The following is a 17634-nucleotide window of genomic DNA, read 5'->3' as shown; positions in this document are numbered from 1 at the left end:
ATCGTGGCTCTCCTCTTTTCTGGTATGTATTTTTAGGGATGTTTCAGAGACACATCTGAATGTGATGGTGTCCACCCTGGGAAGCTCTGTGCTGGTGTCCTCAACTCAAAGATGATTTTAAGCATTGTTACTAGTTGCTGGAGTTCAGAGCAGCATGTGCTCATTAGATTACATTTCTTATAGGATAAGTCTCTGCAGATCAAGGTTTAAGTCCATTAGTGTGTAGCTATATCAAAGTTGTATTATTTGGATATGATTAAAGGTATGTAGTACACAGTGGATTAAGCTTTGAAATCCAGGAGATGAAATCTGGGAGAAAACTGTCAGTTGATCATAAGATAAGTTGCTAATGTATATGATCAATATACGGAAAGAGAAAAAAATTTTGCCTTACAAATGTTCACTCAGCCAAAAGTGACCCCACAAATAAATCTTGGATACTGTAAGACCTGTGGGTACAATGTATAGCTACCTGCATTGCTATTACACATCACCGTGTTGGCATTGATAACAGTGTGTAGCTACCACTGAATTGATTCATAAAGCGTCAAAAGATTACAAACAGCTGAACATTAAATCACACCTGTGGGAACCATAACATGACATGACAACTTTCAATAATGAAAGGTGCTTGAAAGTTTCGTAATTGCGAGTGAAAGCTAAAAATACGCTCACAGAGGCATGCTGAAGAAGTTAATGAGAGTGCTGACACAGTAATGTCTGAGAGTCGTACATTGCTGAAAATGTGAAAATATCACTGAAAACTTCAGAGGTAGGGTAATAACAGTTCCAGCAAAATACCTTGGTAACCGTTTTCTCATAACATTGAAAAAAGTGAGGAAAAATAATGCTCCTTAGGAACAGTTGTAGAATATACTATCAGTGAGAAGACTGAAGTCCCATTAATAAGAGTGGATCATGACTCGTGTGAGAACAATTGCCGCAGCAAGCATTTTGCTAATGAATATGTTTTCTGACTGATACTTGCTGGCTGCCATAAACTTTTAGAACTGATGCAGTCTTTTATCTGAGTTATTTTTGGATTATAGATATGTTAACAGAATCATCCCTTTCTTAGACCATGTTAGACTTTAGCAGAGGTGGAGACAACCCACTTGGTAATGAGTGGTTTGTTGCCTCTCTGAATTAGATTCAGGCAGACACTGCCTATGGGATCCTCTAGAAAGCAAATGAAAACCAGTATCTTAATTTCAAATTTCGTTAGACAAAAGGAAAAAAAAAAAAAACCAAAAAAAAAAAAAAAAAAACAAGACAAAACACAAATGTAAAAAAAAGTAGTAGCGGTTGCCAAGTAGAAAAGAAAAACAAAAGCTTGGCAGTGAGTGAAACATACTATGCAGCTGCCAAGAATGAGTGACAATCAGTGGACATAAAAATGTAATTAAAATCAATACAACTTTAATTGAGTTGTCTTTTTTTTCCATATACGTATATTTTGGTATATTTTCTACAGCACAGATTGTTGTATTACCTACTATTTCATATAGCTATAAATTCTAGCACATGGATTTCCACTCCCCCACCCATCTATACAGTTCTGGGTACATTTATTTAGAATCAAGTGATGATCTCAGTTATTGTTGCTCGTTACACTACACAGCACTAAGTTATTCCCCAGCTTTAGAAAAGAATGGGCAAAAGTTTCATATCCAGAGGTTGTGGTTGGATTTGATGATCTTTAAGGTCTTTTCCAATCTGAGCAATTCTGTGTTCTATGTTTTATGCAGGGACTGAAGCAATGACAGTGAGGTGTGCATGCAGATGGAGGCAAGGCAGTGGGCATGGGGAGGGTAAGGTGCAGCTGCCCTGAACACACAGTTACAACCTGTCCTCCCCATGGACAAAAGCAGCAGGAGTGAAAGCTGACCAGTGGCTGGAGGGGCCCCCTTTTGTGCTCAGTGTGCCGTGCCAACTGCAGAGCAGATGCCGACTGAGCAGATGGAGCAGGTTGCTGTGCCTGCTTGAGTGTGGTGCTCACGGAAAAGTGCCAGCCTCCCGGAGCACTTAGCTGCTCACAGGGTGTATCTGCTGTGCTGTGCTCCAATGACCCACATTACCTCTGATGAACACAAAGTAGAAGCAGGAGAGAGTGTGGGACTGCACCAGATGCAGCAGGTGTGTGAAAGTGGCAGAAAGGCTGATTCACAATCCCACAGAGTGGGAAAGCCCCATCTGCGAGCGGCAGCATGGCAGCTATGGAAACCCCAGAGTCTTAATGCAGGCTTCTAGGAACCACTGTAGTGCAAGGGACAATACTGCTGAATTTACTGATAAATTAATGCTAACATTTCTAGCGTTCCATTGAAAGCACTCCAAGGCTTTGAGACCCAGATTGCAGTAGTATGCTTACAATTGTATGCAAGATTATGCTCTTCACTGATGTGACCAGGGTGTTCAAAGTGATGATAGCTCTTGTTTCAGTTCTGTTACTTCTCTATCTATGATAGTCCTATGATTGTCAATCTTTTTGCAATAAAGTGCAAAGTCTATTTCAACCCATATCATTAGAAAACAAAATCTTAGTTCCTTCATAGGCACTTCAACAATTCTTGCAAAATCAGCTTCTGCAGGTACTACCTGAAACCTTGCTGCTCCTCTTCTGTTTAGTTGGAAATGAAAAAAAACACAGCCTAACCTCACATTTTATGAGGAAGCTTAGAATATAATTTCCATATTCATGTACATACCTAAGACTTTCTTTTCCCTGAATCTTGTAAAGAAGATGTTCTCCATTGATTAGAAGATAATTCAGACATGCTTCTTGAGACTAGCTAACACGAGGCACAGGCATCTGTGAATATTGTGCTCATAAACTCACTCTGCATGTGTGAGTGTTGATGTCAGGCATGATAAAAAGCCCTGAAGAACTCTTCATTTTGGAAAAGCTTCGCTCAAACCCCCATTAGCCTTGATAGAACAGTTCTGAGCATTGCTTGGTACACTTTCTGAAGACTGTGACATTGGAATCCTGGGGTTTGCTTGTATAAAATATGGGTCTCAATCTTCCATCTTTTTTGATATTTTTCTTTTTGTCAGCAATGTCATTAGAGAAAATACACCAGGAGATGTATGCTGGCTTTCTTTAATCACTGGCAAGATGGTACCTTATGACAAAAGGGTGGGATGGATGATGAGGGAATGGATTGGCAAAGCACCGTGGGCCTTCAACATACAAGGTGTTTTTCTTTTATAGATAACACTTACGTTTCCAGTTCTGATAATGATGAAGATGTATTAGTTACAACAGAGCCAATTCCAGTAATTTTCCATCAAATTGCTACAGGTAATCTTACATCCTGATGATTTTACTAAGTTCTTAGTAAAGAAGATGCTTTGTGAAGGAGGACAAGATGTTGCCTCTACTTAAATAGATGGGTTAATGGATGCAGTTGAAGTTTGCTAGTTCCTCATGGGCTTACTGTAGTGAATTGTCCTACATTTCAGAATTTAATAAATTAAAATGCTTCTTTTATGGATCTACACAATTGTGTAGGCAGAATGTATTTTATTCTTTTAGTGTCTTGCAGTCTGTACTAAAGCAATATTCCTTGAATAGTTAGACGTGCCTAATACTTCTCAGTTATATATTTTTATGCTCCCTTGCTTAAAACTCTATGAAATCTTCACCACTGGGAATGAAATAGTCTGTAACTATCATTGCCTCTAGAGAATTACTTCAAAAAATTTCATGCAAAATGGTTGACAAAATGAGACTGTAGAAAAAATATAATTCCAATGAAATTATTTCATTTGAAATTATTTCCATACTTTTCAGAAGTAGCTAACAAATAAAATGGCATTCTTTTCAGAAGTCTAGACACTTACATACTATGTATTAGTAAGATCTGTGCACATTTCTTAGAGGCTTCTTAGGTTTTATCAGCTAAATTCCTTGATGATTTCAGATTGTAAGAGAAATTGTGTAGAGCAGTCTAAATTCTGACAGTTGCTCAGATGGGATTATTATGTTTATTATTATTACATAGCTTATTTTTTGAATAGAAAACAGTCTGATTTAAATTTTGGTAGGGAATTTTGATCTTGCTCCTTTTTACACAAAAGTGTAAATGGATTGAGCAAAACAAATCTTCTGGATAGACTAGCTGAATTTTATTTGATAATTGACATCATAAGATTTCTGAAATGTGTGGGCTTCTTTATTTCAGGCTGTTGTAAGCAATTTGGTGCTCTTTGTGCCCATATCTTTATGTTCCTTATGCACACCATTTATTTCAACTAAGTATTTTGAGTTGGCATATGCAAAATTATTTCACGTTTTTCACAGACGTTCCCTATTTTCCCTTTTCTCTTAAGAATTAAGAAAAACCAGCGATGTCAACTATTGCTTATCCATTAAAGCAAAATTACAGAGGGAGAATGGAGAGGTATGTACTTCTTATATGTGTATTTTAACAGGTATTTTAAGAAATGAGAGAAAACTGGAATGCTTGACTTAGAATTTCTCTCAAATGTATGCTTACTCAGATTGTGGATACATGTATTTTAGAAGTATCTAGTTCACTTAGGCTACTGCTGTGGTGTACAGCACTCCAGCTGGCGTCTCTGGAGCTTTCCCTGACAACATTCACTGTTAATATCTGAAACTGAAGCTGAAGCCTTGTCAGTCAAGCCTCTGGCATGGGCCTCTAACCAATCTCACTGAGATGATATTAAGAAAGAAATGACAGTAGAATGAGGTCTTCAGAGGCTGACAGTGTTAAGGATTCAAAGAAAGTGCCACATAGGCTTCCATGCCAAGCCTGAGAATGAGTACTGTACCAAGAATTCAAGAGCTTAACTTAAATACTTTCTCTGATAAGTTTGGTTTCTGGGTTTGCAATACTTGTTTTCTGACTACCGCTTTAAGACTCTGATCTGTATTTGATCATGGAAAAGGTCAGTTTTGATAATGGGTGTGGTGTTTGGTTTTTTTTGTTTTTGTTTTTGTTTTTCAGTCAATTTAACCTGATTTGATTTCAAAGGCTGCAATGGAAGTTTTTTGCCTGTGTCACTTCATAATTGTTTTCAGTGCTCTGTAAACATTAGAAATTCAAATGCAGTAAGAATTATTAATTTTTTTTTTTAGATTGAACAAAGTAGTTAAGTATGAAAGTACTGAAAGAGCCTTTAAATAAGTCTCTAACACTGACCATTTCTTTTGGCTAGACAGTTAGAGGTTCAGCTTAGGACAGGATGGGTTTGTCATTACTCTCCTATGAGAGTTTCATTTCTCTTTACTTTGTATTGAAGCTTGTTCAGTTGGGTTCTATTTGAATACAGACTTCCCCTTGAGCAAGGGTTATTGTTAAACAAATACAACTGAAGTCACTTTGTTTCTTTTCAGTAAAGCAAAAGCAAATACAATTTTTATGCCTCGTCTCAGAAAATTGCTGTGAAATTGTCTGAAATACAGTTTTTCTTCTATGTGCGTATGCAGTATCCAGAGCAGGAATTTAGAGGTAAAGATAAGGAGATGGGATTAGATTGTCTGACCATAGAAATTGGTGATGTTTACAAATATATGGAATTTAAACATACCTTCTCTACTGTGATTCATAGATCTGATTTCTATTCCATTGTGACAGTTCTGTGTAGGACATAAATACAAAATATGCAATAAGTACATTGTGTTTGGATTTAAATGAGGTGTTGTGGTTTTATCAGGTTTTTTTTAGGGGGTTCTTGTCAACAGAGGGCCTAGAAATAACAAATGGATTGTGGGAAACAGTATTAATAATATATTCAAGTAATTACATAATTATAAATGAGGGCTCCGTTAGTAAGAAGCAGAATACAACACTGTAGCTCATGCTGAGTTGCAGTCTGTACCATGAGCAGTTCTATTTACTTGAGTGCAATTATTCACAGAGAACCCAATTATGGTAAGTTTTACTTGGGTAAGCATATTACTTTTTAATCCTTAATTTTCCAAATCTTGGAGTAGAGCTGGTCAGAAAATTAAGATTTAACTTTCTTGGCAACAGGCTGGTACTTTTGTTAAAAAATACTAACTAAGCAGTAGTGTGTCAGAGCTTTTTACATGAGGGAACTTAAAAAATCTCATGGTTGGGCTTGAATTATTTCCTTAAACTATTAGAATTGATTTACCAGAAAAAAGTAAATTAAAACTTTATTAGATCAGTAAAATGCTAAACGAATTAAGTCCAGAACCTCTATTGATGGGTAAATTATGCTTTGTTTAGCAGAAGCAGAAAGTGAAGTAGCTCTGAATATCCTACTGAATTCACCAGTTCCCTAAAATACCACACTGTGTCTACACTCAGATAAAGTATTGTTTCTCTGATCTATTTCCAGGGTGTTTTTTTGTGCACTGCTAGTACATGCAGGCTTTGTCTGCTATTTCACTGTTCTTAAAATAAGCCCACTGTACACCTTGGGAAAAATGATACTGAAGTGTCTTTTCCTAAAGTTGTGTACAACTTACTTATAAAAACATAATTATTGTACTCAGAACGTTAAATGCAAGACAGACATATTGCTTATGTCATTGTTAACTTTCCTTTTTAATTAAGGAGTCACAGCACAACAGCACACTTGAAGAAGACTCTGAAGGAGATAATGATTCTGAGGAATTTTATTATGGAGGACAGGTAATTGAGGATATTTTTGCAAAAGTTTCAAGAAATGGATACTTGAAACCTTCCGTGGTTCATTCCTTTACAAATCTTTGATAACTGATTTTGTCTGTATATTCAATACAAAATAGAATGTGACTTGTATGTGTACATAGTATTTTAAAGTATTGAATGATATATTGTGTATTTGTGTCAAACTTAAAGTGAGCTCATTTACATCTGTAAAGCTGTAGGAACAGAAAATCCAACTGTTCTTGAGGGTGTTTGAAAATAGAAGCCAGTTGCTTATTTCCAGGAAATAGGTATTTACTCTTTACAGCTTATCCAATTATTTATATAAATGGGAAGTCAGGATGGATCCAAATCTGTTTCCTGCTGGAGGGTTGCCATTTTGTAAAGTCAAGAGCACTGCAATTTAATGGTAAAAATGGTTATTTGAAAACAATTTTGATCTAGGCAACACTCTATCATTTTTTCTTAGCTCTGCGGTTAAATTCACCTCAGAAAATGCTGCATATTTTTAGGTGAATGTACCTTTCTGCCTTTCCTCCTTGTTCCTTTAGTAGAATTAGTTATTATTACATCCTCTGATGTATTGAGAAATAAAATCTCTTTATATCTTTACCTTCTGCACTGTCAACAGAATGCTTCATGCTGCTAGACTCTGTATTCAGATTTTTCTTACCTTTTATTCTAAAGATTACCTCAGAGAAATAATTCCTCCCCTACGTTGTTAGAACTGTTTGTTTCAATGGACATCTTAAGGAATTATGGCCGATATTTGTGAAAGTCATCATTGCCTCTGCCTGAAGGCTGAAGCCATCCATGCCCTCAGAGCAGAGAGGAGAGGCTGCAGGTGTGCGTCAGCAGCGCCGGCTGCTTGGGTTTGGAGCGGACTGTGCAGCATACTGATGAGCAGGGCACCACTGAGCCTGTTCTCCAGGCGAAACGCAAGCTAAGGCTCTGTACGTTTGCTGTAAAGAAAGCTCACCCCTAAAAATCTGTGAAGAGTGATTCTGAAACTGGTAATGAAAGAATGTATTTTTAGTGACAGAAAACAACTATCAGGGGGTGTGGACTCGTGTTCACTTTAGAAATGACTGCAGGAGTTGCCTCACTTCCACTGCCTGTTCCTGCACCCTGCAGAGCACTGGAGAGGGCTGTGTACACGCATTCCTTTGCAGAGGCTGATTTTAATCTGCCTGCGAGGAAGAATCTTCTGATTTTGCCCTGTAGTGATGAGTTATGTATACTAGCTTCATTTTTCAACTTTGCAGAAAGAGCATTAACCTCGGTGAAGGTGAAGTAAAAGCCAGCAAACAGCTGGAAGTGCTCACTTCTTGAACCAGCACAACTACACCTGATATAGGATGACTGCTTGTGCCCAAATAGATGAATGTTAGAACTACCTATGAGATATATACTCAGAAAGCAGTAAATAATTTTGTAAGATGTAAAAGAGCTTTTCAATAGCAACTACTAGTCAGAATTCAGTTGCCTTATGTTATATACATGTAGGTTAGAATTACATTACATTGAATCGTCTGGTATTTATTTAATTGAAGAAATTGCAACAGACCAAAAAAAGCAGTAAAATTACAATTAAATTGGCAATAAAAAAAAGGTAGTAAGTGATTGTGAATGTCTACAGTATAGAAAACTCCAAAAACAATATAAAGAGAACAAAGCGAAAGCAATGACAAGAAACCAAAGACATCATCAAAAATATATTTAAAGAAACCTAAAAAAAGGAAATGTTTAATTTAAAGTTTCTTGGCCAACAAAATGGCATTCTAAGGAAAATCTGTAGACTGAAGTGATTGATGACTTACAAAACAGATAAAAAACCATTACTGAACTAAGTTCCTGGAGAATTAAAAGAGTCCTGTCCAAATGAGGTGAGTTCAGAAAGTTATTAAATGATCATAACAGGTACTGGGATTCAGTAATATGAGGAAAGACTAAGTAATTGACTATGTATTTGGGGAACAAGTAAGGTAACCTCCTTTATTTGAGAGAAGTGGTTGCTGTGGCCATAGAGAGAGGGGACAAAAACATTGACTGCGGCAATCAGAGGGAATAGAAGCCAATGTAAATTGTGTGCAACACAGCTGGAAAAGATTGTTACAGGTTAATTCTAACATTTCTAAGTGGTTTTAGCTGGAAAGACAAGGAGCAACTGATGATGAACCAAGGAGCTTAGAAAATGTGAAATGGCACTTGATGGGCAGTGAAAACATGATACGACCTTTTGGTCATGAATTAAATGCTTGTATCTGCTTCCTAGGCACCTGCATGTAATCCTCCCTAAGGATTTAATGAGTAAAGACTTTAAAGTAGCTAAGTGATTCAATAGCCTAAATCTTATTGATTTTCAATGGGATTTAGGCCTGTAAATCACCTAATCTCCTTTAAAAATGCAACCTTTTGTCATTATATGGGACAAAATAGTCTGAATCAGGTCTCAGATTAAAACTGAGACTTTCTAAACACAGACCCTGCTGACACTGCAAAGTTATCAGATTTTTTTAACCTTTTTTTTCACTTTCTCTGTGACTCTGTTAATTCTCACTTTGAATCTTTAGCTTCTACACTTGCAATAGAGAATAGGAGTTTGGAACAGTAGCACTACTGACTGGTTCTTTTTTTCTCTTTTGTGTTTAGCTACAGAACATACTTGCAAATTTAGATATACTAAACTTTGGCAGTCTCCTCTGCATACATCAGCATGTCGGTAGCACTGATTCAGGGATGGAAAATAACCACACTGTGATCTAACAGTTTGCTAGGACACTTCTTTGTTTTCTTTTGGAATTCATTACCCCTTACTATCAGAAAATAGATGGCAGAAAGCATTATGCTGAGCAGTTCACTGTTCTGCATAGCATTCTGTTTGGATTTCATTACTACTAGTACATTAGAATGGTTAAAAATGTAGGTATTAAGTGCAGTAAAGTGGTAGGTGAGCCACAGTCACAATTTTAGAAATCATTGCTGTGCCCTCTTTGGAAGCAGGACATTATTGATACATCCTGAAAGAATTCATCTTTGGGGAAGAAAAAAAAAAGTTTTGTTCCCTTGCTTGTGTGTGGGGGAAATTGTCCTGACATGTCTTCCCAAACAGAACAAGGATGATTGGCTTAAACCTTTCTGGTTGGGAATATCACTGATATCTGTAAGTAATTGCCTATGCTGTGCTGATGAATTGTGTGCCTTACAGTTGAAGACTACCAGCTCTAATCAAATTATTCAGTTGATCAGTCAATTGTTATTTTAATTCAGTTGAAATTTATTTAATTAGATACGTAATGACAAGTGTGGCTCCAGATATCAGAACTGCGGTGCAAGAGCACTTGGATCTGGGAGAACTGAAGAAACTACTGCAATTAGATAGGATTCTGCGTAGCAGGAATTCTCAGCAGGATTCATATATAAGGATATATTTACGAGTGTGAAGGGCTAAATTACAGATTAGCGCTTTACTCTTTGACTTTGGCAAAGGTACAGACCAAATCCTACTCTCATGTCTGAATCTGTCTATATCTCTAGAGTTCATTAACTTATGTGAAATTATTATCATTCTAACTGGTATAAAGAGATAGCATTAAATTAACAGAAGCAGGCAGATTGATTACCAAGAAAATAGAAGTAGACATTTAGAGGATTTTTATGAGCTTAATAAGGATTTTTGTCCTTATGAAAAAGAATATATATTTTTTTTTATTTCACATAACCTAGCTAGACAGGCTCACAGTTTTTGTTTTATAGTGTAAACACCAATATAACTATATCTCCTTTTCATGTGGAGTTTGAAAAAAATTGGTGCGATATCTAAATATGTGTTACATCAGTTCCTATTTGGTAAAAATTCTTCAAATGAAAATGTGTTCATCAATTATTTTTCTTTTTCAATCTGATCTGACTGCACCAATGGTCTCATATGCAGAAAATGTAATATATGCTAAAAAAATGTAATATATATAATATATGTAATATATTATATATATAAAAATGTAATATATGAAAATGTAATATATGCTAATATATATGTAATATACTGAAAATGTAATATATATGCACTTAATGCATAGAATGGTCTAGTGCTTCTCTTGCTGAGGCTAGGCCATTCTGCCTGTACAATACATGAGAGCATGGCAACAAATGGAGGAAAGCTTGTCCTTTCCTACTCCGCACTGACGAAATGGGGAAATCTGATTCTTCTCCTGCTTTACAGTTTTAAAATTTTGAGAGATCCAGAACAACCCTCAGGACAAGACAGGGCAGTGAAATGAGTTCTTTCCATCTTCTCTTCCACAAATAGGGGTTGGACCCTCTGACATTTTGATACAGAGGTGCCTGCTTTTCTTCTCAGCAATATTATATTATATTATTGCTTTGAAGAGTTATACCACTTCAGTGCTTCAGCTCATCAAGGAAGTTCTTTCTGAGCTTGTTAAGAAATCTCTATGAAAAATATTTTGCAGGGGGAACTTTCAAGAGCCTAGATCAGATGCCAGTAATGAAATGAATAAGAACTCCTAGATTATTTTGTTCCGATAGGTTAGCTATGATGGAGAACTTCATAAACACCCGCAGCTGGAAGCTGATTTGATAGCAGTGAGAGAGATCTATGGACCTAATGCAGTATCTCTCAGGTATGTTATTTACTGTTTTTATTGTGGAACCTTTAAAAATTTGGAAAATGACTTCTATGTACACTTACCCCTACAGCTAAAACTATGATTTCTGTGTATTGTGGCAAAAGAAAGGAGCTCTCATAGCTAACAGTGATGCTGGATTTGGCTTCATTTCATGGCTGAGTACTCTTACAACTGCCTATGTTGAGAGCAGGACCAGGACACCTGTTCTAAAACATTGTCTTTTGCAGTTCAGTAGGTAGCTGATAAGGCTGTTGTAATTTGTTGAAAAATGCTATTCAGCATTACTCTAAACCCTTGTTAAACTCCTTCTCTGTCATATTGTCTTCTGCCCTGGAGGTGGACGAGATGAATGATAAGAGATTTAGTAAATATTGTCCTTAGGGGAAGGGAGAAGGAGTTGGCTTTGTCTAGTCCGGAAAAAAAGTCAGAGGCTGTATATAAACAGGAGTGATCAAATGTTCTCTATTGCTGTAATGAGAAAATAAGGCTAGGTTGTGGGCAACAAACAAGAAATTAGGTAGATTTTAGGAAAGATTTCTACTGTAGTAAAATTGGAAACTGTAGAATTCTACTTAAGCTAATAGAGGAATATTTTGCAGAGCTAGAGAGTTTGCAGAGAGATTATGTTAAGATTTTCAGTACGTGTACAAGTGTGCATGGTTCTGCTCTAGAGCATAGCTGTATGATGTATTGAATTCACTTCAAGTATTTTATAACTTCATTTTCCATTTATGTAATATTAATAATTTCATTAAAATAACAGGCAAGATGTAACACCTGTCAGAAAAATTACAAATAAAATATCAAAACTGACATATAACAAAGTAATGAAATATAGAGAATATTAATATAGAGATAATAAACTTAGGCATACGTGTATTGCAAGTAACAGTTCCCATTAACCTCTAAACAATAATCTCTATTATTTTAGTCTGAGAGATAATATCTACAAATATGGTGTAATGTGTCTTTTGAAATTAAGTGGAAATTCATTACATTTCAGGGATCTATTGAACTGAACATACAGTTGTGTATGGGCTTAGGAAATGAATGAGATAAATGTTTAGTTGCCAAACAGTTAACTATGAAATTGAGAATACCTTGGTATTGTGCTCCCTCAGGCTTCTAAAATTGGAACTTGGTATGTAACCTTTCAAAAACTGTTATGTGTCTAATTTGTTGAATCAGTGTTTCATTACGACCTCCTTAGGCTCACTGTACTAGAAATTGGCATTTGTGGCTTTTGGCATGTAGAAAACTTTCATGCTTCTTGCACTCAATTACGGTGGAAAATACTTTTGAATTCTTGGAAATGATAAACACAGAATTAGGCATTCAGTTTCATCCCTCTCCAACAGCTCCACTTCTCTGATTGCAACAAGCTTATCTAACAGTGAGACCCACAAAAATGCATTTCATAGAGAGCTGACCTTGTTTTTGTGGTCTCCTACTGTCAGAAAGGGAACTTTACGTATTGAAAAACAAAATTCCTGCACCTGCAAGCTTTTCATAGAAAAAGTGTCAACTGATGTTTGAAAAACTGAGAGTGAATGCGCTTTCATACCAGGAGTGCTCCAAAAGCAATGCCTCCTGTTTTGTTATGTTGGCCCATGTTGTCAGAAGTGGATGGTGCTATGGCAGTAGTGGTTGAAACTTCCCGACAGGATTCTGTTAGATTTTGTTGCCATGTGACAGATGAAACATCAATGAGCATAAGTTAAATCTGCACCTTGGGAACTTTAGCAATACTGCACACAGCAGACAAAATAACGTTACCTATTGCCTTGAGCGCATTACGCCGCAATTGGTACCTTTTGACAAGCAAATGCTTGAATGTATGAAGCAATCCCACAGGTATCATACGCCACCTTTTAGTCTGTGTTATATTTATCTTCAGTTGTTTATCTCAAGGCTCTGCTTAGGTTACTGGCTATGAACCTAAAATACCTATGAAACTAGGATTTTCTTTTTTTGTAAATAGCAACAGTGTATGGCCATTATTGTTTCCTTAGTTTGTTTGTGCAATATGTTAGACAAAAATGCATGGCACCAATGGTATAGACTTTGGGAAAATTATTTAAAAAAATAAATTAAGAAGTTGCACCCTTTGATTTGAAAGAAAGTTTTCAGTGCAGCAGACATTCACCCACTGGATTTATTGATCCAATCTGTGTAAAAGTATATTTATACACATTCTGAATTTAAGTCAACATTATGCTTTATCATTATCCTTTATAAAATCTTCCCTTATAAGTACTCCTTAGGCTGAGGCTCAGAAGCATCTTAAAGAGCTTTAATGTAATGTCATTTCTTCCTTTCAGGGAATATGGAGCCATTGATGATGTAGATATTGATTTGCATATTGATGTTAGCTTTCTTGATGTAAGTAATCTAATCACAGAACTGCATAATGAACTTTAATACCCATTTAATTCTGCTACACTTCAGACTCTGAAACAAGTACCGAGACCTTCCTTTTTCAGAGGTTTGATCTTCACAAGTGGCCTTGTTATTGATTACTACCCAGCAGAAACATTTCGTTTTCCTTTTACAATCACAATTTTTAAATGTTTTTTATACTTTTGTTTACTATATATATTTCCTTTAAAACTCTTTTTGTGAATGGCAAATGTTTTAAGTGATATAAAGCGTTTCCTTTTTTGCTATCTTAGACATTAGTTAGCTGAAAGCACTTCATACAGTCCTGAAGGAGGGATGATTGTGGCCATATAGGCTTGTTTAGTAATAGGGGTCAGTATGTTAGTTTAAAGACTTAGCAAAAAGAATCAGTGAGTGCTGGTCATAAAACTTTCCTTTTTAACTTTGCTCGGTGTGTAAACAGCCTTGTTTTTCTCAACGATTCTGCTTCATGGATGCACTGGAGTCACAATAGACTACTTTTATCTTTGCATCCACCGGGTGAAAGGACTTTTTCCTTCGATTTCATGTATGTTGTTTTGGATTATAGTGCACTAATATAGAAAATTGCTCATTATGGCCTAACAAGCAATGGAAGTTTGCCAAGCTGGGGAAAAAGGTCAGCCAAAAGTCACTGTGATTAAGCTGATGATGGAAAAACAGGGATAAAGTAAGTGGTCGAAGACCACCAGAGGCCACTACCGTGCATGCACAGAGAAATATTAGCCTTTATTAATGAGTTCTTGGAAAAGAAAGAATATGTTTGCAAGTGTACTGCATGTGTCTGTCTTAACTGTTTAAATGTATAACTTGAACTTCAAGACTGCAAGCTTGATTTGTCAAGTTGTGTTTTACATATTATAAGGAATAAAGAAATGCTGCTTTCTAACATTACACTGGAATTAGAGTTTTCTTCCCAGATTTCAGATGTCAGCTGGAGATCTCCTCTGTGTTCATCATCACCTGCAGCTGATCAGAGAGAGGCTTGAGTAGCAAAAGAAACACAAGACAGTGGTGCTGTTGATTGACAGCATGGCTTCTGTTATGTTGTCATTAACTTCACGCACACACAGACCTCATTTGTGCAGTAGCTGCCTGTTCTCTAGACAATGAATCAAGATAGTGCTTTTAGGAATGTTGTTAGTTTCAGCACATATATATCATATTCTCAGGTCAGAACAGCACATAAGCTTTTCTTGGGCTCTTGTAAAATTTAAAAGAACTTGGTTGTACTCTAAATTATTTTAGTCACTCATAAGAGGGATCAAATGTTTGCTTTGCCCTATGTTATGGTTTGAGTGTTTTCCATCTTTAATTCCTTCTTCTCAGCTCTTAAGCAATATCTCTTGATAGATGGAAATGTGTCTGCAAACACTGCAAATGCAATGCCCTGTAGAAACCCACGCTCTGTTGAAATGGGCATATTCTGACTTCAGAAACAGTTTAAAACTGCTTTTAAGAGAGTTAGCAAGGAGTAGTTTGTCCTCTTTCACATCTAAATATTCCACGATTGGCTAAATGGATAGATGGTGTTTATACCAACTCTTAATGTAAACTGACAAAATGCAGCTGTTCTTCATGATGTTTAATGGTGTCTCTTCCCTTTTTATTTTGAACTAGGAAGAGATTGCTGTTGCTTGGGATGTAATTCGCACAGAGCCCATAGTGGTGCGATTGCACTGTTCACTTACACAGTACTTAAGTGGTCCAGGTTAGTCATCTGTGTGTTTTTCATGTCCTTTGTGTGATGTCTTGTTCTGAGACGTGTTCTGGGTGCTAGATACTCATTCACTGCCAAATCTTTTGACTGTGCATGTGCTCAAATCTACTGCTGAGGACAGTCCTGCTGGTATGAAATTACGCTTATGTGTATTTGTAAGATAAGGCCCTCCATAATGAGATAGGTGTCTTGTTCTTACAAGGTGAGTCTTGTCAACTGGTTTTCTTGATAAGTTTTGAAATGCCACTGTTTCCATTAGGAATCTGAGGGTTTAGGAATAATTGTCTATACTGTTTCTAACATGAGATTTCCTAACTTTTGAAATTGAGGGATCATCTTTACAGAAGCAGATATCAGTGATTGGGTATACATACACAGATCTGGGAAGCAAGTCAATATGCACTTTTTCATGCAGCTCTGAAGAATCAGACCATAATATTTATTCTGCCAGCTTCTGATTTTTATATGAATGTCTGAACTCTGGGCAATCTGTATAGTTGAATGACAATTTTGAATGTCATGTTTGCATCCTACTCTGGTTGCTGAGTTAAGCTTCCTCATGAGAGTGAAAATGGCCAAACTTATGCAGGATCAACTGAGATTGACGATCTGAATTCATATGCAACAGTCAATTTTATATTTATTTTTAGAGAAGAAAGTCAGAACCAGATGTGTAACTTGTATTGTAACTTGTCTGACTTTGGAGACTTCCAGTACAAGCTGTCAGTTCAGGCTTGTATCTGTGGGAGAATTCTGCCTCTGGAAAATGAGTAGATATTTTTAGTCATAACGTGTTTAGCTGAATCTGTTCCAATAAGCTATTTTTGTAGGATATGTAGTCTGCTGATGCTTACTATAAGCCATGTTCTGTTCATTCAAATGATCGTTTTGTTACATCACTCTTTTTTTGCCTGACTTTGGTCCTTTTGTTTGTACTTTATTTCTTCAATTTTTTCTGTAAGTATGCAAGTTTTAAAATATGTATTTGCCATAGCAAGTAGCAGTGTTAGTATTAACAATATTTCTATCAAAATGTAATTTAAAAAATGCAGCAGATAAAAGAGAGTGAAGCGTGAAGAACTTCATGCAGTAAGAAGTGATATAGTGAAATAAGAGGCAACAAGAATTTGTCTTTTGCACTGTTGACAAGGTTAGAACGGAAAATTTACTCCCAAATCCTGCAACTCACTGATTGTGATAATGCATTGGTATTGAGAAAAGCAAGATCAGGGTCAGAGGCAAATGTTTTGCTGCACTAAATGCTGTTTGTGTCAGGTCAGTTTATTCACCAGAAAAGGACAACGAGACCCATTATTTTTTGTGTTAACAAGATCCTTTTTCTGCATACTCCTTTTCCCCTTGTAAATGGTGCTTAGAGACTGTTAATTTCCTCTATGCTACATAATTTTCTCTTATAATACTTTCTGCTGATAAAATGAATAAGTATCCTTTGTACAGTACACTCCAAAGGAGAAGGAGAAATTTTTATCACCTCATAGCTATTTAATATCTTGATTTTACACAGTCTTTCTTCTAATTAATACCTAGTCTTATTAGTGTACCAGTTTGTCCCAGGTACCTTAGAAACCTGTCCTAGATTAGGATGAATTAGCCCTTGGAGGCTCTGGACTACCTCCTCTGACTCTAGAGCTTAGACAAGAGTTGTAGATTTTAAGATTACTGGAACTAAGAATGGTGATTCTCATTGAAAATAGTTCACCTCCCACCATGTGTCTTAAATTTGACAGTCTAAAGTCACTGATACCCTAATCAAGTAATTTATCCTCTTTAGAAGATGAGGTTATGTTTGAATGAGAATCTTAAGTTAAAATTATCTGCAGTGCTTTGGACCAAGTCAAATTGGGTAGCAGGCTTAGATACATAATGTTTTTTTAATTGTGCATTTATTGATGGGAAATTAAAGAGTAAAATTTGGCCTTTTGAATGAGAGTGATCAAAATAATACAGATTTTAAATTACTGATTTTCTGATTAAATTCGAAACAACCTCAGATTTTTTGCTTTCATTTCATTTTTTATTTTACTATGGTCGTTATCTCTTCTGTTTGCACTTGTAATATGTGTTGGTTGTTGTTCTGTTTCAAGGACCTGAGTCTCTTTTAAGAGGTGCTCAAATTCGCCTGCCACTTCTATCTAGTAAATGTCATTTAATAATTTTAGTAATACCAGGAGCTAATTTCCAGCCTCCATCTCTTATG

At 36.2% G+C, this 17634-nt stretch overlaps 1 protein-coding gene across 2 annotated transcripts in view; it reads left to right on the top strand.

Annotated features, from left to right (window-relative positions):
* PARP8 (poly(ADP-ribose) polymerase family member 8) overlaps positions 1 to 17634 on the top strand; it is a gene marked incomplete at both ends in the record, with an annotated part of 109212 nt that overhangs the window by 53000 nt on the left and 38578 nt on the right. For both annotated transcript variants that reach the window (XM_079548490.1, XM_079548489.1), the window contains 6 exons: positions 3215 to 3304; positions 4336 to 4406; positions 6555 to 6632; positions 11178 to 11272; positions 13600 to 13660; positions 15317 to 15407. In XM_079548490.1, the coding sequence (XP_079404616.1) occupies positions 3215 to 3304; positions 4336 to 4406; positions 6555 to 6632; positions 11178 to 11272; positions 13600 to 13660; positions 15317 to 15407 (486 nt within the window). The remainder of the gene's footprint in view (positions 1 to 3214; positions 3305 to 4335; positions 4407 to 6554; positions 6633 to 11177; positions 11273 to 13599; positions 13661 to 15316; positions 15408 to 17634) is intronic.

The sequence above is a fragment of the Tetrao urogallus genome, assembly GCF_951394365.1.
Source record: "Tetrao urogallus genome assembly, chromosome: Z".
In the NCBI taxonomy this organism is placed as follows: Eukaryota; Metazoa; Chordata; class Aves; order Galliformes; family Phasianidae; genus Tetrao; species Tetrao urogallus.
The sequence above is the reverse complement of the archived record's forward strand: the minus strand, read 5'-3'. Positions and strand labels throughout refer to the sequence as shown.